Here is a 20,281-nt window from a genome sequence, read left to right as displayed (position 1 = left end):
AATAAGTATGAAACAGGCATTTTATTATAGATATCTGCTAATGATAGTCAATATGATCAACCCTGAGCCTAACCAATATGTCTGGTGAATATCTGGCCTCTTTCTGAAATGACGTGTACCTCCTGTGTGCTGAAAGGTGTTAAAAAGATAGCTGAACTAGCCTGAAATGCTAACGCTAGCTAAGTGACTGTAATGTTAGTTTGCTAGCTAGTAGCATTAGTGTATTAATGCCTAGAATAAATTAAAGACATTGCTGTAATTTTTGTTGTACGTCATGCTAAATTGCATGTGTAAGTGACAGTATTTTGAGCCAACAGAAATAACCTTTGGGCGCGTCTGCTCTACTAGACATGCCACCTTTTGACACGGCCATTACTTCAGAACACTGATTGCCGGAAATCAGACGCCCCACCTGTAGTATGTATGAGCCATGGAACTGCAAGTAGTATAACGTACACTGTAGCAATCTCTCAGAATGGCAAATCATGGAGACATTTATATTCTTCACGATCTAGTATCATCAAATCTCTCAAGCGTCTCTCAAACAAAAATAGCCTATGGTTAAATGCTTGGTTGTGTTTTATATGTTGCATATGTGTTTTAACTAGGTAGAGATGGGAAGTGTTTCTGATATATGGATTCAGGGCTGTAGCCAGTGTGGTAGAAAAATTTTAAATATAACACTTAGAATAAAAGTCGGACCTCTCAGTTTGATGAGTTAAAGGAAATCTCTTTTATTTTAGCAACTCAGCAAATCGCTCCCGTCACACTCTGGCACTTGCTACCAAGTCACACAGAGCTCACAGAGCAACCAGTTGATAAACCATAACTTCTAAGTCCTGATTGGTCACAAAACACCAACAAACCGAGCTCAAACGTATAACAAACACAATTCTCCTGCTCTATTGGTTTACCTTGGTGGCAAGGTAAAATCCACCCATCTAGCTCATGTCTCGAATGCTAGGCTCCTACTTGAGATGTGAATATAGATATTGATTACATGACATTGAATCACTGCAAATACTTGGTTGTCCTTTGATTAATGATTAACGTATTGACATGTTGTCATTGAATCACTGCAAATACATGGTTAACATATGATTAATATGATTAACATGATTACTTATACATTTGCACTACCACATAGCTTGCTATATATTGTCCACCACAACTATTTTATAAAGCTATAACAGGCTGTGCACCAGTTGGGGCAGCTTCGAATCTCTTCCTGCAAGTGGTTTCTTCCCCCCCTTGGTTCCGCTGTCTGCCTCTCCAAGGTCCGAGCTTTCCTCTGGGTCTGCAGAACTTACTGCAGGCAGCTATCGCGAAGCGAGGTCACACAGTATTCAAAACAATCTCTTCTTGCCTAAGGCCTAAGACATAACAGACCCAATATGCCAACCTCCCGGGCTACCAATGTCCAATTTTACTTCCACACCAGGATTTTTTAAATGCCAAGGTTCTAACTTATAGTACTAATAATATTATTATTCATTTAGGCCTACCAGGATTGGGGTTCAGAGTTGCTGTATGTCTGTTTTAGTGGAGGGAACAACTAGTCTGGGTTTCAAACCGGGATGGTGTCGTGGGGGCAGCCGTCTAAGCAGAGATACCCAAACTTCTCTCTCTTCAGTGACCTTCTCCAGCTCCACCGAGGGAATGCCAAGGCGTTCCCAGGCCAGCTGAGAGATATAATCTCTCCGGTGTGTCCCAGGTCTGCGTCGAGTCTCCTCCCCGGTGGATATATGTGTCAAGGAGGGTAAACCAATTTTCTGAAACTTGAATCCACAATCTCATTCTTTAGGTCACTCCCCAAATCTCATGACCACAGCTGAGGGTAGGAGCATAGATCGACCAGTAAATCATTAGCTTTGCCTTTCGGCTCAGCTCTCTCTTTACCACAGCAGAATAATGCAGCCGATGCCACACCAATCCTCCTGTCTTTCCCCTGCTTTTTTACCCATGAATTCATTAGATTATTCAATTTACGACTGTCTTTTTGAACATTAAGAAGTTTACACCTTCTGCTAGTAACAGGTTATATTTTTATAGTAGCACAACACTGAGATGTTCGAAACACTGTCCTACTCAAATAATACATGAATAACTAACAACTTCATACAAACAATTGTGCAAAACTTCCATAAACATCAAAATGGGACGACTTCAAAATGTCATTCCAGATGGTTTAGTTCCATTTGACTCCTACAGCAGGGATCCTACAGTATATTCAGTTAACTACATTTGTTCTCCAACAATTATTACTTTGCATATTTTTGTACAGAACTTAAGATTAACTTTATCCCAGGTGGAAATTCTTCATAAAATTTATTAAGAAATTACAATATTTTATGCAAGGTACAGGACAGGGAACATGCATATACTATACAAGCATCCTCAGTATATAATTCATAAATGAAATAGATCATATCTGTGTGTATTCAGTCACACTGGTTAAATCTGCTCTGGGGGACTTTAGTTTAACTTCCCCCTCAGCACCTGCAGTGAGTCCCTGCTGCAGCAGTGCAGTCACTGTGCAGTCTGACTGAGGGAGGTTTTTGTACGGCTCTGTATCACTGTGTGAACACAGCTTTACTACTGATCTCGTGGTAACTCTGACAGTAATAATCTCCTGCATCTTCAGCCTGGACTCCACCAATTGTCAGAGTGAAGTCAGCACTAGATCCACTGCCACTGAATCGAGACGGAATCCCAGAGTAACGGCTATTTGCGTAATAGATCAAGAGTTTAGGAGCTTCTCCGGGTTTCTGTTGGTACCAGGCTAAGTACTTATTGTTATATACAGCCGGACTGACTTTACAGCTCATAGTGACAGTCTGTCCATGGAGAACAGCCTTTACTGCAGGAGTCTGAGTCACAGTGACCTGACCACTGGATTCTGAAAATAAGATAAAAATGTAAACATGTAAAAACAATTACAGCAAGTAATACCAAGAAACCTGTATATTAGCTTTTGCATATCTAAACATGTGAATGATCAACTTAAATTATCAACAATAAATGAATAAATAAATGTATTTAGCCTGAAAACAGCGGGTTTAATAGTTATATTGAGCTGTACCTGCAATTTTTGAATTTCTAAATGGGTAACTAAAACTGTGATATATTTATATATTTGTGATATATTCCAAATAAAAAGCACAGAATTTTACCTTTATAGAAAAAAGCAAAGACCACAATGAAGATGCTGATAGACTCCATAGCTGTGTTGGTGTCTGTCGCTGTGAAGTACAGACAGCTGTCAGTCATGAAGTGTTATGAAGAGGATTATAAGCACCATCAAGGCACTGAAGCATGTGCTGCTTATGCAAAGTGTCTCCTCTATGCAAATGACCATCCTGGGCCATCAGGCCCATAGACTGAAGGTTAATGGGCCACGCTGGACCCAATCCAAGCTCAAGTGTATTTATAATATAATATAATATAATATAATATAATATAATATAATATAATATAAACACAGGATGGCATGGTGGTGCAGTGGTTAGTACTGAGACGAGAGTTCAGACTTCCATGTGTGTGGAGTTTGCATATCTTGCCATTCTGCCAAACAGCTGCCATTCTGTTCATTTTAAGCAGTTAATCACCACAGAGATATTCACAAGTAGTGCTGAATAACAATCTGATTTCATTAACCTCACAGTTATGCAGCACATACATATTTAATTAAAAATGCAGTTTTATACTGGTGTACCTTTCTCCAGCTCCGCCCTTTTCCGGAGTCGTCACACGAAGTACAGTGTACCAGCAGCAGAAATTACTAGTCCGGTTGCATACAGCAAATGGTGCAGTTGGATTTTCCAAATGTCCTCTCTAGTGATACATCTAGGGTAGTATCTCTTTGCATGCCTGATACATCCTTGACATTGCTCTGGAGAAATATCTTGACATACAAAATTCATGGCATCTAGCATTGACATGTGATCATGCAGGCAGCGGTCATAAACCTTCCAGTGATTCCCTAAACTGATCCCTGAGGATGCCCATTTTAGCGACTCTACTGGGCAGACCCCCGCACAAGCTCAAACCTTAACGGTTAGTCTTCTACCTTTGGGGAATTACAACTGGTATTTCAGTCCAACTGGTGCAGGCAGCAGGAAGGAGAGTTGGACGATCCGAGCCTGTGCAGTTTGGGAGACGTGGTCCACGTGCTGCTTTAGCCTGCAACTTCCCATGCTCCTATGATGCCTCTCCCCCTGCCTTCCTCCCCCGGTATAACCAGTCCATCCTCAAGCACCTTAGCTAAGAAGCTCTTCACCCTCCAGGGGCTGTGCTGGAAGCTACTGGAGAGTCCTGATGTTCAGGCTTCTTCCAAAGCGACCGCGCTGCTAACTCAGCTTGCCTGAGACTTCCCAGATTCAGGAAGTTGAAGAGATCATGGAGAGAATGAGATAGATGTTCCTTATGATGAGGAAGATGGACACTGCTCTCTCCCCCTCAACTGAGTAACTCTCTGCTACCGGGGGAGCCTGCATCTGCCAGGTGATTCAAAGGCAAAAAGGAAAGGATGCTGTTCAAAACCGATCTTGGTGAGACTGCTGTCATATCCATAATCCTGGTCACAGTGCCTGTCGCTTCCCTGGAACTGGGTAATTTAGAGGCTGCTGCCACACCTGGCCCAGGGGAACTCGGCCTGGATGCGCTCCCCATCTGCTCAGGGGAACTCGGCCTTGATGCGCTCCCCATCTGCTCAGGGGAACTCGGCCTTGATGCGCTCCCCATCTGCTCAGGGGAACTCGGCCTGGATGCGCTCCCCATCTGTCCAGGGGAACTCAGCCCAGGGGAGACTGCTGTGGCGGTCGTTCCAGTCGTCATTTCTGTTCCTGCCCCTGTCCATGCTCTCATCCTGCAGGGTTTTTGTCATCCACCTGTTCTTGTCCATGAGTCTCCTCATCACTCTCCAGTCATACAATCCTCTCGTCTCCCGCCTGCTCTGCAATCCCCTCGGCCTCTTCTTTCCTCACCGGCTCTACCTTCACCTCGGTTCTGCTTGCAGCCTAGAGTCCTCCAGTCCTGTCAGCTTCTCGACGCCCTCCAACCCAGCCAGCCCTGCATACTTTTTTACATTATTTGCAAGGGTGGTACCAGTCCAGCATGCTGCCCTGTCCGATGAATACTCTCGGTGCTACGGCATATACCATTGATCCGATTCAGTCTGCATATTGCCCAGTTAGGTTCACTGACACATCTTGCATACTACTCTCGCTCATTTGGACAGTGGCAGTGGGGTCTATTGGATCTCAATATCCCGCTAAAATGGAGCCAGCGAAATCTGAGATACGTGATTTTTTTGGGGGGTGGACTTACCTATCTCTGGGGCGGAGGTCGCTGAGCTGGTTAAAAAGCTCCTCAGTGGCCGGGCCCCTGTGGTGGATGAGATCCGCCCGGAGTTCCTTAAGGCTCTGGATGTTGCGGGGCTGTCCTGGTTGACACACATCTGCAGCATCGCGTGGACATCGGGGGCAGTACCTCTGGATTAGCAGTCCAGGGTGGTGGTCCTCCTCTTCAAGAAGAGGGACCGGAGGGTGTGTTCCAACTGTAGGGGGATCACACTCCTCAGCCTCCCTGGTAAGGTTCTGGAGAGGAGGGTCCGTCGGATAGTCGAACCTCGGATTCAGGAGGAGCAGTGTGGTTTTCACCCTGGCCTTGGAACAGTGAACCAGCTCTATACTTTCGGCAGGGTCCTGGAGGGTGCGTGGGAGTTTACCCAACCAGTGTGCTTTGTGGACTTGGAGAAGGCATACGACCGCATCCCTTGGGGAGTCCTGTGGGGAGTGCTCCAGGAGTATGGGGTGCCGGGCTGCCTTATAAGGGCTGTTCGGTCCCTGTACAACCGGTGTCAGAGCTTGGTCCACATGAGTGGTCTCGTTTTTGGTGAGAGCTGGACTCCGCCAGGGCTGCCCTTTGTCACCGATTCTGTTCATAACTTTTATGGACAGAATTTCTAGGTGCAGCCAGGGTGTTGAGGGTGTCCAGTTTGGTGACCTCAGGATTAGGTCTCTGCTTTTTGCAGATGATGTGGTTCTGTTGGCCTCATCGGACCGTGACCTTCGGCTCTTACTGGAGAAGTTCACAGCGGAGTGTGAAGCGGCTGGGATGAGGATCAGCACCTCCAAATCCGAGACCATGGTCCTCAGCCGGAAAAGGGTGAAGTGCTCTCTCTGGGTCGGGGAGGAGGTCCTTCCCCAAGTGGAAGAGTTTGAGTATCTCGGGGTCTTCTTCACAAGTGAGGGAAAAATGGAGCGGGAGATCTACAGGCGGATCGGTGCGGCGTCAGCAGTGATGCGGGAGCTGTATCTGTCTGTCATGGTGAAGAGAGAGCTGAGCCAAAAGGCAAAGCTCTCGATTTGCCAGTCGATCTACGTTCCTACCCTCACCTATGGTCATGAGCTATGGGTACCGACCAAAAGAACGAGTTCGCGAGTACAAGCGGCTGAAATGAGTTTCCTCTGCAGGGTGGCTGGGCTCAAAGTAAAGCCGCTGCTCCTCCGCATTGAGAGGAGCCAGATGAGGTGGCACGGCCATCTGCTTAGGATGCCTCCTGGATGCCTCCCTGGTGAGGTGTTCCGGTCATGTCCCACTGGGGGGAGGCCCCGGGGAAGACCCAGGACACGCTGGAGGGACTATGTCTCTTGGCTGGCTTGGGAACGCCTCGGGATTCCCCCGGAAGAGCTGGACGAAGTGGCCGGGGAGAGGGAAGTCTGGGTTTCCCTGCTGAAACTGCTGCCCCTGCGTCCCGACCTCGGATAAGCGGAAGATGATGGATGGATGGATTTTTTTTAATCTTGCACGCCCAGTTATGTTTTTGGTGTTATAATCTCTCCGATCACCAGGGGTCAGGGTTTGACCACTGGATGACTAGATTCATTTTCCCTCCTGTGTAATATGTAATACATGCAAGTCACCGAGGAAATAATATAGCATATTAGTTTGAAGGTGCAGCCGAGAGGCTCCACGCATAGCATAAAATTGGTATAAAGCATCGGTTTAGATGACATCATGAAGAAATATCGGAACACCAGGAACTACTTTAATCTACCGTATTCGTTTCAAGATTCACAGTTTACGGTTATGAAAAGCAATACTTGCTTTTAACAGTCAAGGTGTTAAAAATTACACTTGTTCTTATGTAAAAAAAAATAGAAAGATAACTATTACGAGTTTCTTGTTAACTATGGGTATTCATAGCGTGTTAATTGAGCCATTAATGCCTTTACTGCACATGTAATTAGAGAGGCGGTTGTAGCGCTGGGATGTTTTTGTACGGCGTCTCAATCAGGTTCAATCACTGTGGAGAACCTTCGGCGGCGGGACCAGACTGGATGTTGGCAGTAAGTATCCAGCTTTTTATCTATAATATGCAAGTAGAAATTAATATTTAATATACACACACACATACACTTAAGTTTTATTATTGTTAATGCTAAGAATTGCTTATGATGATCAGATAATGTAAGCTGATAATATAATAATATAAATACGTTTTCAGCCAATTTTAAGCATTTTTAGTTTGCCTACGTGCCAGGAAATACTATTTTTATCTGGGTAGGTTTATACGCATATAGTAGACAAATATTAGGTATGTCGGTTTGTTAGTTGCCTGTACTGCGCCGCTCTGAGGTTTTTGTACGGCGACTGATGCGTCCTGAATCACTGTGGTTAACTTTCGGCGGCGGTACCAGACTGGATGTTGGAAGTAAGTGCGTCTCTCTGTTATATTAATCTTTGAATACTGGAATTAATTGAGATCAGTCGGAACTCTGGATGAGCAATAGCATGTCGACACTGACATATAGAAGAATTAACGAAATAATGCGATTCTGACAAGTGGAAAAATGCGAGCGGATAATATCGATTATCATTGTTGCGTTTATACTAATTTGTAGTTAAATATTTCCGATGCATTTTTCTTCACTTGTCCAACTTACTGTACATGGTTTTTATGTTGCGTAATATACTTCGCATTATGTCAAATCGTGGCTAAATGTGTGGATCAACGACGACGGTCGGAAAATATATCTTAATGATTATAAATGCGGTTTAATGAAGTTTAATCAGTTGAACATAATTACGGGTGATAATACTTAACGTACGCATTTTAAAACCAATCCTATAGAATTAACCAGAGTAAACGGGTTTTGGGTCTGCATATGTTTAGCGCAAAACTAATGAATATTCAACCAATCCAAGAAGCTAAACCACGTATTAATTTAAATTACTTCATGTAATTTAATTCATTTAAAATTCACTGGCAAATTCAATCAGATTTGTGTGATGTTCATTGATTGGCGTAAATTGCAGAGTGCACTGCCCGTTTGATCATAGCGTTAATTTAGTCCTTTTAGTTATATAGGGTGAGCTGGCATGGTAAAAAACTGGATGGCAGTGCAAAAAATGTTGAGAACCACTGCTTTACATATTTATGGAGCAGCAATGCTGTCGACACTGATTGAGCCCAGTGTGGCTTTTGCACCCAGTGTGTTATTGCACCCAGTGTGTTATTGCAGTATATATAATTAACAAAGTTTATATTGGACTCGGGCGGCATGGTGGTGCAGTGGTTAGCACTGTTGCCTCACACCTCTGGGACCCGGGTTCGAGTCTCCGCCTGGGTCACATGTGTGTGGAGTTTGCATGTTCTCCCCATGTTGTCGTGGGGTTTCCTCCGGGTACTCCGGTTTCCCCCCACAGTCCAAAAACATGCTGAGGCTAATTGGAGTTGCTAAAATTGCCCGTAGGAGTGCATGTGTGAATGAATGGTGTGTGAGTGTGCCCTGCGATGGGCTGGCCCCCCATCCTGGGTTGTTCCCTGCCTCGTGCCCATTGATTCCGGGATAGGCTCCGGAGCCCCCGCGACCCAGTAGGATAAGCGGTTTGGAAAATGGATGGATGGATGGATATATTGGACTCTGACCTAAAGCCTCTTTTGTGTCCTCTAGGTAACACAGCCCCCACCCTAACGGTCCTGCCCCCCTCCAGTGTGGAGGTGTCCAGCAAGAACACGGCCACCCTGATGTGCCTGGCCAACAGAGGCTTCCCCTCAGACTGGAAGCTGAGCTGGAAGGTGGACGGTAAAAGCAAAGTGGTGGAGACGAGCCGCGGCCTCCTGGAGAAGGACGGCCTGTACAGCTGGAGCAGCAGCCTGAGCCTCACTGCGGAGGAGTGGAAGAAGGCGGGCTCAGTGGTCTGTGAGGCCAATCAGGGCTCCCAGGCTACTGTCACTCAAACGCTGAAGAGGGCCGACTGTTCAGAGTAGATGAGCTCACTGATGAGATTACTGTGTTTTTACTGTGCTGTGCTACACTCTTCCATAAACTACTTTTTTAATGCAGATACTAAACGTTTTATTAGCATCCTTTTCATTCATAATGTAGCTTCTGTTTTTGATTAGATTGCATCCATGTTATGTTTCGTATTGTGCTCAAGTGATGAATTAAATGCATTTAAGAACAATAAAAACATTTCCAGAGAAGCACGTCTGTTCTTTGCCTCATTTACAAAAGTTTTATTCTTCATTTATGAAGTATATTTATAAAAAAATATTTTAGGTGAAGGCAAAGATGATTTTTATGTAAAGGGACCACAGAGGACTCCCAGTGTGGGAGGGGGACATGCCGGTCTTGGGAGGTGCAGTCAGGCAACACTTTGGGTGACTCTTTACATCCACCTGCCCCTCATTCCCTCTAATGCAGACCGGGGCCAATGCCGCTCTATAATGTCGCATAAATAATCACAAACACAACTGCTACTCCCATACCAGCACACAAAAAAGCCTCAGTAAGTCTTCTATTATAACATTAATGGGACATAAAAATGATGATGACAGAATGACTTTTTCTGACATTCGAATTTGCCCCCCCCACCTCGAAAATAACTGCCTGTCCTGTTGTAATAGCTATAATTGCTGTGTTCCGTTTTTGACCTTCCTGTCTAGTGAGCCAGACGAGGCCTGGCTGTGATCAGAATCACGGTTAAGTCACAAACAACAGTAAAGTGCAACATTTAATCATTTATATGGCTTGTACATATTTCAGTTATAAAAATGCATAAAATCATTTGGTTTTTAGCAAATGATTATATTTATATTTTAGGACCATTTAAATCCTATTATACCTATTTTCACAATTATATTATATTATTATATTATATTATATTATATTTATATTATATTATATTATATTATATTATATTATATTATATTATATTATATTATATTATATTATATTATATTATATTATTCTACATGGATGTTACTGGAGTATTTCACTGTAACCATACTGAACCGATCGCCATCTTCCTGTTGCCAGTTGAGGTCTCACTTCTCCCTTGGGGGGCTGATCATTTGCATGCTCCCCTCTGGGGGTGACACACGGGTCCTGGCCAGTCCATGCAAATTTTAGTTTCAGCCTCCTAACGGCTCACGGTGCAGTTTTAGGGTTTAAAATAAGCTGGAACAGCTGTGTGGGGGTGGGGCTGGTCTCAGTTCCGTTTCTCAGTGGTGAAAAGGGGAAACGCACCCGACAGCATTTAAAACCAGCCTTCCTGTGCTTTCGTTTCCATTCTGCCCTGCACAGCCATACCAGCCTATAATGACAGCTACAGTATCAGAATTATACTAGAATATAATATCAGTCTACAGAATCAGTATGACACCTGAATATCAGTTATGGTATCATCATAATTTATGTATAATATCATTATAGTACTACTATAAATATAAAAATCATTGCCCATTCGTGCGAGTACATTATAATTTATCCAGTGTCCCTGATGTACTTCGGGGGGGTTAAAGATCTTGCTCAATGGTCCAGCTGAGATTCTGCTGAGACTCGAACAGCTGACCACAGACACAGAGGCGTAACCCACTCAGCCACACATCCTGCAGCAATAACCTCAGTTATAATATTAGTATAATACCAGTATACAATGTAAAGCATGTAATCAGCCATAGAAAACCATGTAAGTCAGGCCCTTAAGCAATGGTCGTAGTAGCTTGTGAATATGCAACGTAAATGAACAGGTGTTTTCAGGAAAATGAGTTATACAAGAATCAGAGTTAGTAAGACTGCTGAGCATCACTGCTGCTTCACACTAAAGGCGGGTTTGTTATAATGACAACAAGTCAACAGCACTCAGGTTTGTGAAGAGAAATGGGAGCCTTTTATTAATTATGCACTTGATATAAAAAGTGTACTGTGTCAGGTTTTGCGGGTGGAGACGGGCAGGCTGGCGGGCAGGAGGCAGGGAAGGGAATACGGGGAAAACTGGGGATTTATTAGAGGGGAAACGACTAGGAGCAGGACAGAACATTACTGACATCAACTAACATCACATAACATCAATGACGGACACTGGAAAAGGCGAGACGTGGACTGATATAGACAAAAGGTGAAAATAATCATCATCGTCAGCTTTCTAGCAAACACCCGAAGGTTTTGGGCCAAAATAAACTGATGTTTGGAACTGTCCACAAGTCCCCCCACCTCGACTAAAGTCGCAGTTCCAGCTGAAGAAAACAAGCCCAAAGCGTGATGCTGCCCCCACCGTGCTTCACTGTGGGTCTGGGGTCTTTTGGTGATGCGGAGTGTTGTTTTTGGAATTGTGGCCAAAAAGTTCAACCTCGGTTTCATCAGACCATAACGTATTTTCCCACATGATTTTCGGAGAGGGTGTTTTTTTTGTTTTTTTTTTGCAAAATCTATCCAGGCCTGGATGTTCTTCTTTGTAAGGAAAGGCTTGTGACCCGACCCCATAGTCCAGAGAATACGGGAGGTTGCTGTCACATGTCGGCTGTCACATGATACACAACCAGTACGTGCCAGAAATTCCTGCAGCTCCTTCAGTGTTGCTCTAGGCCTCCTGGTGGCCTCCCTGACCAGATTTCATCTTGTTGTTTAATCAATTTTGGATGGATATCAAGTTCTTGGTAACGGTCAGGTTGTCCCATATTTTCTGCACTTTTTCCAAAAGTGCATGAATCCAAAAACATGTAGTTAGCTGAACTGGTGTCTCTGAATCGCTCTGAGTGTCTGTGCTCTGCTATGGAGTGACATTTTCCAGGGATCCGGGCCACATGTCCTGTAATTCCTGGGATTGGCTGATTGCTTCAACCCTGCACTGAAGGCATGGATATGAATTAATTAATTAATCTATATCTTAATAAGAGCAGCGACAGTCATTTTCACAAATGTCCTAAAACCAAAACGCAAATTAAAACTTAAAACCATCATTTGAAAGAAGTTGGATGTTCCTTGAAAGTGCCATGAAGGAAACATGCAATTTAATAGATGATAAATATTGATGATGTGTGTAGATTCACTGGCAGCTGAGTGTATATTAATAATATACAGTATACACAGCGACAGGGATATTTAATTCCTGACTATATACTGTAGTACACAGCATGTCAGTATCAATCGACCTCTACATTCTGTTTCCAATTAAGAGTTTGGTTATTATTTCCCTAATGGAATTATTTATAGCTGCATGTGGTGTCATCTTTGCCTGCAATGTATTTCCTTTTGGTTCTACGTTTCGAAGAAAATGTTTGTTAAAACATGTTTTGACGTTAATAATAATCTTTCGAAAAGTGCGCCATCTAGTGAAAGACATCGTGATCGACAATAATATGTGATTTGTTCCAAGCTTAGCCGTGATTAGAATCCATCAGGGATTGGACAGCATTAACGATCGGCATCCACTGTACGAGGGATAGAGTGAAATGCGCTTATCCTACTGGGTCGTGGGGGGTCTGGAGCCAATCCTGGAAGCAACGGGAATGAGGCAGGGAACAAATCAGGATGGGGGGACAGCCCATCGCAGGGCACACTCACACACACAATATTCACTGACACATGCACACTTACGGGCAATTTAGCAACTCCTCAGCATGTCTTTGGACTGTGGTGGGAAACCGGAGGAAACCCCTCGATGATATGGTGAGAACAAACACACAACTCAATAGTGAAAACATTTTTTTCCAGTTTAGCATAGTATTAATTGCTGGTTTACTGACTGTAAATTGTACCGATTTTCACTTTTGTTTGTACGTTATATTTTGAATCTGTATTGTTCTGAAATTTTGTTTTTGGTTGGTCGCATGCAATGATACTGGTATCATGTTTAAACAGTTCAATAAACTTCTGTGTGCATTGCAAAGATGAATAAAATTCGACAGAGAAACCAGTAATAAATATTCAGATTTATAAAAGTATTTTTTCATCATAGAAATTATATAGAGTATGGTGCATAGTCCAATAAATTAAAGGATTAAACCATTTCCCAATGAAAATGAACAAATTAAATGAATAAAATAAAATTAATTAATTAATTAATTAATTAAATAAATACATAAGCACCCACCATCCAGTACAGGGTCTCGGGGTATAAATGACCATTATAATCCAGTGAATTACAGTAGTGTGAATATATCTTGCCAATTTTGATAGTAGTTTTCCTAGACTGAGCGCATGCACAGCTGTGTGAGGTTTTTGTACTGGCCTGTGTCACTGTGTGTACGGTGTGTCATAACGCTGTTGACAGTAATAATCTCCTGCATCTTCAGCCTGCACTCCACTGATTTTCAGCCTGTAATTTGTCCCATCACGGCTATCGGAGAAACGGCCTGGAATCCCAGACACCTTGTTACCCACTGAGGAGAAGAGAAGTTTGGGACTTTCTCCAGGTTTCTGCTGATACCAAACTAAGTAGCTCCCAACTGAAGAGCTGCTGGATTGGCAGTTCAGAGTGACAGTGACTCCTACAGCGACCGATTCCACTGCTGGACTCTGAGTCAGGATGATCTGAGCCCCAGAGCCTGCAAATAAAGCATGAGAATCATCTTTTTGTATCATAACAAATATCTGTGCGCAATTATATAGCTTGGTGAAAATATTTAGAGATTAACACAATAGCACAGAACTAAAGTACAATGAGTTATAATGAGTTCTTAAAGGAGAGACATTGTCTTGGTCTCATAGTGAGGACACTCACCTTGAACAGACAGGGCCAGTGTCCAGAGGAACATTCCCAGTAAAGCCATCATGTCTGTGCGGCAGTGACTGTGAAGTGACTCGAATGTCCCTCTTTAATCCTCTCTGAGATTCACGCAGCTGCTGTTTAATGCAGTCAGGCAGCACAAACTTGCAAATCTACTTCCTGTATGTAACCACTCTACCCAGCAGGAAAACTGAGAACACCAGTAGGACAGAGGAGTATCTAGTATTGTAGCTATTGAACCATTTACTGTCAGTTATTAAAGATACCCATCCATCTATCCATCCATCCATCCATCCATTGATGCATCTATCATTCATTTATCTGGAATAGGATTCCTACAGCTTATCCAAGAAACAACAGGGCACAAGAATGGGGACACCCTGAATGGGAGGCTAATCCACTGTAGGACAGACACCCACACAATTATGGGCTATTTAGTGATGCAGCAAACTGTTGTAAATACAGTGGTACCTTGGAACACAAACTTAATTCCTTCCAGATGGCTGGTTGAGTTGCGATTTAGTCGAGGTCCAAGTCGAATTTCCGCATAAGAAATAATGTAAAGGAATTTCATCCATTCATGAGTCACAAATGATTGCCTATTCAAACTCATCCAGCTACCTAATACTAAAAAGCATTAACAATCCACAATCAACTAATACACATGTGAGAAAACACACATACAAAAGCAATAATCATGAGAAATATCACTTTTTATGAGCAATTTCCCAGTATTGGGGTGACCTTATCGCACACTGGAAGTGGCAGGTGGGGAGGGAGGGGATGGGGGGGTTATTGTTTGGAGGGGAGACGTGTCTCGATCCATACAATTTCTAGCAGGTCTGTTTTGTCTTGTTGTGTTCTGAGTTTTCGGTCAAGTTGCGGTTAGGTTCTTCTCAACCAACCCATTTTAGGTCTGAATTAGTAGAGTTGAACGCTTCTTAACCCATACAAGTTTTAGCAGGAACTGTCGATCTCAGTCGAGGTACAAGGTGAAAAAAATTCAACAGATCCATTTGGTGTCTGAGTTGGTAAAGTTAAGAGGCGTTCGAGTTCCAATTAAGGTGGGATACTGTATTTAAAAATTATAAAAGCTATAAAGAAGACATAACAATCAAACTGTTCATTTATCAGTCTGTTACACTCCAGGTTAAGTGACTGTCCTAGGTTGAGAGTTTGGCAAATTACTTCATGTCATTATGCTTGATGCACGTTCATGAGATTGGTATCCACTGGTGCAAAAATATCAATAATCACAAGGGATTGGGGATTATCTATTGTGTAATTTCCCTCCGACGTTTCTGAGAGATGTGACTATATGTCTATCGCACATGTACTATACACAAACACACCCGTAATTCCCCTACTCCTCCTGGGGGGTGATGCCTGGAGACCTCAATCTATCAAGATATCCAGCACACCCGGCCACATGTGACGTCGCCACCACCAGTGACGTCCCTGCATCCAGCTCGCCGTTCTGATCTTCCATGTATGACCTTACCTCTGGTTGCCTGGCAATTGGAAGAAGACTCGGCTTCGGCATTGGCTTATCTTCCTTGCTCTCCTCTCTCTATTTGACTATCCCTGCCGGCCCCTGGAGGATGGGCTCCCCCTTTGAGTCTGGTCCCTCTCAAGGTTTCTTCCTTCTAGGGAGTTTTTCCTTGCCACTGTCGCCTATGGCTTACTCACTGGGGGCTTTGGGTGAGGATACTGTAAAGCGCTTTGAGACAATGTAATGTTGTGATAATGCGCTATATAAAAATAAATTTGCTTGTTTGTTGTTTGTTGTAATCCATCCATCCATCCATCCATATTTGATACCTGCTTGTTCAATGCAGGGTCAGGGGGCTTCAGAACCTCACTAAGGAAATAATTTAGTATTATTTTAAAATGGACAACACAGTAATTCTGTGGATAACATTCTTGCCTCCTTTTTTCAGAGTTGGAAGTTCAATTCTCACCTGAGGCACTTGTATATTCTCCCTGTGTCATGTCAGTTCTGTCCGTTAAGTCGCCCTTCCTTTTGGATGAAGTTACAACAATATTTAATTATATATCATCCACCAATATTCTAAATAGATATACTGAGATGGGTTGCTGCGGCACTCTGGCTCCACCATGTGGTCATTTTAAGCACACAGCAGTCTGGTTAAACGACTGGATCATTACGTGTCACTTCACAGTCAAGGATATTGTATATATACATGATTTTACAATGTACTGTATGGCTGTATTACACGTTATAAGAATCAGATGGTCTGTCTGCTAATCATCAACTGCTTTCCTTCTCCTGAGTCCAGGCTTTCATGGAACTCAAAAAGGTCCAAACAGGGTCCAGCTCTTAATAGCCACTGTATTAAGTCCCCCTATATGGTACCAAGTAGAGCCACCTTTAGTCCCCAGAACCATATCAAGGCTTGTGCCTCTGGTGACGCCTTTCTGCTCCCCACTGTTACGCTGAGTTGCTTTTTCGCATCCTTGTTTGCTTTACGGAGTCAGATTGAAAGGTGCCTGCCTGCAGGACTACAGAGGGCCGACTGTTCAGGGCAGATGAGCTCAGCGTCACCTGTGATGAGCGGCTGATTACTGTGTTTTTACTGTGCTCTGCTACACGCTTCTATGAAGTACTTTAAATGCATAAAGTATAAATTTTTACTAGTTTCCCTTTATATATAATATGTTTATATCCTTGATTAGATTGTTTCTGTGTCATGTTTTGTGTGGCGCTCAATGATGAATTAAATGCATTTAAGAATTTTAATAACATTTTCTGAGAAGCATGACTGTCCTTTGCCTCGTTTATGAGTACAGAAAAGTTTTACTTTTCCTTGTTTATAAGCCATGTTTATTTAAAATAATTGAATGTGAAGGCAAAGCCAATTTCATGCATTGAGACCGCAGAGGACTCCCAGTGTGGGAGGGGGGCATGCCAGTCTTGGGAGGTGCGATCAGGCAACACTTTGGGTGACTCTTTACTTCCACCTGCCCATGAATAATCAAAAACTGCAACTGCTACTTCCATACCGGCACACAAAAAGAGCCCCTCCGAGTCTTCTATTATAGCATTGAAGGGACATGAAAATAATCAGTCAAGAACGGCCCCCACTGACATGGTGAAGCTCGGCTTTGACCCACCACAGAAAATAACTGCCTGTCCTGCTGTAACGGCTTCAAATTGCTCTGTTCTGTTTTCGCCCTTCGTCTCTAGTGAACCAGACGAAACCTCAGGCCTCACAGCCCTGCCAATCCTTTCCAAAACCCCGGATGGTCTGAGCTCTTCCTGCCCCCCACCTGCCCGTTTGGTTTCCATTTCAGCCCCTGGCGAAACAGCAGCTCCCGTTCATACGCCCATAGTCTGTGCTGTCTGTCCAGTCCCTACCCCAGGCTGTTCTCTGTGAAAAAAAAACCTTATGATCCCCAAATAAAGATCCCATCCGCTGCCCATGCAGCCCTGTGCAATGTGGTTCTGTCCGCTGTCTCACTCTATCAATGGGAATAAACAAGTGAGGTTTCAGGAAGATCATCTTCATAAGGTTTTTAGTAACCAAATACCCAGAAATATATGGTTGCACAACAGGTGAGTTGGAGAGGAAGACAGTGGAAAAAATGAAGACACTGATGTAAGGAAACATATTTATTCCTGTTGTACACTAAAGAGGACATGCTGTGAAATAAAAAATAAAAATAAATTTGAAAAAATCTAAATTGTTAGATGTCTTATTTCCTCCAAAGACATAGAAAATCACAAATAATGTAGAATTGAAGGACACGTTTCTGCCTTGGGACTCAGGAGGATATTCACAGAGCGGATATACAGCATGTTATGCTGTCAGTCAATACGTATCATGTTTAATCAGTTCAATGAACTTCTCTGCATGTTACAAAGATGAACAAAAATAGATAGACTAGTCAAACCAGTAAGAAATAGTCAGACTTTTAAAAGTATTTTTTCAAAATAGAAATTAAAAGTAAAAAAGTTGTGGTGTTTTGTATCCATTGAAGCAAACTGCTTAGCACAATAAATTAATCATTACCAAATGTCAGAATGAAATTGGACAAAAAAAATAAATAAAATAAGCATTCCCCATCCAGTACAGGGTTTCAGGGTATAAAAGATCATCAGAATCCAGTAAATTACTGTAGTCAGGATCTATCTTGGGAAATCTACCAATTTTGATAGTTGTTTTCCTAGACTGAGCGCATGCACAGTGGAGTGAGGTTTTTGTACTGGCCTGTGTAACTGTGTGTACGGCCAGCTATAATACTGCTGACAGTAATAATCTCCTGCATCTTCAGCCTGCACGCCACTGATTTTCAGCCTGTAATTTGTGCCATCACGGCTATCAGAGAAACGGCCTGGAACCCCAGACACCTTGCTACCCACTGAGTAGAAGAGAAGTCTGGGACTTTCTCCAGGTTTCTGCTGATACCAGGCTAAGCTGTTCCCAGCTGTGCTGCTGGATTGGCAGTTCAGAGTGACAGTGACTCCTACAGCGACCGATTCCACTGCTGGACTCTGAGTCAGGATGATCTGAGCCCCAGAGACTGCAAATAAAGCATGAGAATCATCTTTTTGCATCATAACAAATATCTCTGCGCAATTATATATCTTGGTGAAAATATTTAGAGATTAACAGAATAGCACAGAACTAAAGTACAATGAGTTATAATGAGTTCTTAAAGGAGAGACATTGTCTTGGTCTCATAGTGAGGACACTCACCTTGAACAGACAGGGCCAGTGTCCAGAGGAACATTCCCAGTAAAGCCATCATGTCTGTGCGGCAGTGACTGTGAAGTGACTCGAATGTCCCTCTGTAACCGGTGATCGCTAGGGATGACATCATCCGCGGATCCCGTATCCGGCGGTATGTATGAGACGCTGATTAGGTAAATGGGGGGCGGTTCATGATGGCGTCTTAATTGGGTCAAAACGGCGGTACACCCAATGAATTGGGATCAGCGTGGATAAAAGCGGGGGGAAGCCGCTAGTGGGGGAGGTTCGATTGCTGCCGCAATACTTCTGCGAGCGACGGAAATGGTGGTGAGCGGTTGGTTCCGTGTCCCGGCTGCGGCATAAGGTAATGAGTAATAGGGGTTGGACGGGGTGGCTGAGTGCATTTCTGTTCTCTTCCGGGTATGTAAGGACTGTTGATCTTCTTCCTAGGCTGGGTTTGGGGTGACAAGTGTGACCCGGGTCTATGCTGATGCTCAGGAGCTGGTCACTGCTGTTTTGCCTGTTGTTGATTTCGTTTTGTAAGATTTTGTGCGTTGTACTGGCATTGTTGTGAATAAAGGGGGGGGCGTGGTTACCGGGGCTAACTGGGTGCTGGCTGGTATAGTAGGAGGTCTGGAGGGTAGTTTAGTCTCTTCCCCATTTACAGCGGAGAGCCAGTGAATGTGGTGCTGGAGTTTGGGGGTTGGAGGTTGTATTCTTGCACTGCATGGAGTGAATGTGGGGTGAGTGAGAAGTATTAACTCCAGGATGTGGTTTGCTGTGATTTTGATATTAACTCCCACTTGGATATGTGTGCCCTTGGGGTGTATGTGTGTGTGGTGTTTCCCCTTCCTTCTTTTTCTTCTTCCAGGTAAGCACCTTCCCTGGCTGGCTAAGGGGTTAAGGCGTGATTATAGTATTGGACCACCAGCACCTGTGTGTTGCTCTCAACCCCGTTTGTGTGTTTTAGTGGTGTCATATGCTGGTAATTGTTTACTGACTGGGAGGGTTAATTTTTAAATTATTGTTAATAAACTGTCTTAATCCTGCGATATGTGTCTCTGTGTGTTCATGCAATGGGAAGTCGTGGGGTTAATTTGAAGTCCTGAGGGGCAGGGCCTCTGGTGGCGTAGTCGGGGTTACGTAACCTTGCAGCCCAAGGTTACACCTCTTTAATCCCCTCTGAGATTCACGCAGCTGCTGTTTAATGCAGTCAGGCGGCACAAACTTGCAAATCTACTTCCTGTATGTAATCACTCTACCCAGCAGGAAAACTGAGAACTGAGAATACAAGTAGGACTAAAGATCATCTATTATTGTAGCTATTAATCCATTCACTATAAGTTATTAAAGACATCCATCCATCCATCCATTTTGTACACCCACTTGCAGACACCCCACCTTATTTACAGTATATTGATTTCGGGAAGGAGGATTATGGACAAGCAGGAGGTGGTGGTGGATGGGGGTGCATGCTAGGTGATATGGTCATACTGTATATCACTTCATGTTCATTCAATAAGAGCCCTGCTTACCGCCGCTGAATA

General features: G+C 43.5%; 4 gene segments (V, D, J or C); 2 read left to right on the top strand and 2 right to left on the bottom strand.

Annotated features, from left to right (window-relative positions):
- LOC125738388 (Ig kappa chain V-III region MOPC 321-like) overlaps nt 1–9,493 on the top strand; it is a 55,944-nt gene extending 46,451 nt beyond the window's left edge. Inside the window, 1 exon segment of the V gene segment in view lies at nt 9,086–9,493. Within this exon segment, the coding sequence occupies nt 9,086–9,277 (192 nt within the window).
- The window catches only part of LOC125738402 (Ig kappa chain V region 3381-like), a 63,675-nt gene that overhangs the window by 6,351 nt on the left and 37,043 nt on the right, over nt 1–20,281 (bottom strand).
- The window catches only part of LOC125738404 (Ig kappa chain V region 3374-like), a 54,571-nt gene that overhangs the window by 11,038 nt on the left and 23,252 nt on the right, over nt 1–20,281 (bottom strand).
- The window catches only part of LOC125738393 (Ig kappa chain V-III region MOPC 321-like), an 82,886-nt gene that overhangs the window by 44,041 nt on the left and 18,564 nt on the right, over nt 1–20,281 (top strand).

Source organism: Brienomyrus brachyistius, chromosome 3 (assembly GCF_023856365.1).
Source record: "Brienomyrus brachyistius isolate T26 chromosome 3, BBRACH_0.4, whole genome shotgun sequence".
Taxonomy (NCBI): domain Eukaryota; kingdom Metazoa; phylum Chordata; class Actinopteri; order Osteoglossiformes; family Mormyridae; genus Brienomyrus; species Brienomyrus brachyistius.
This window is presented reverse-complemented; position numbering and strand designations above follow the sequence as displayed.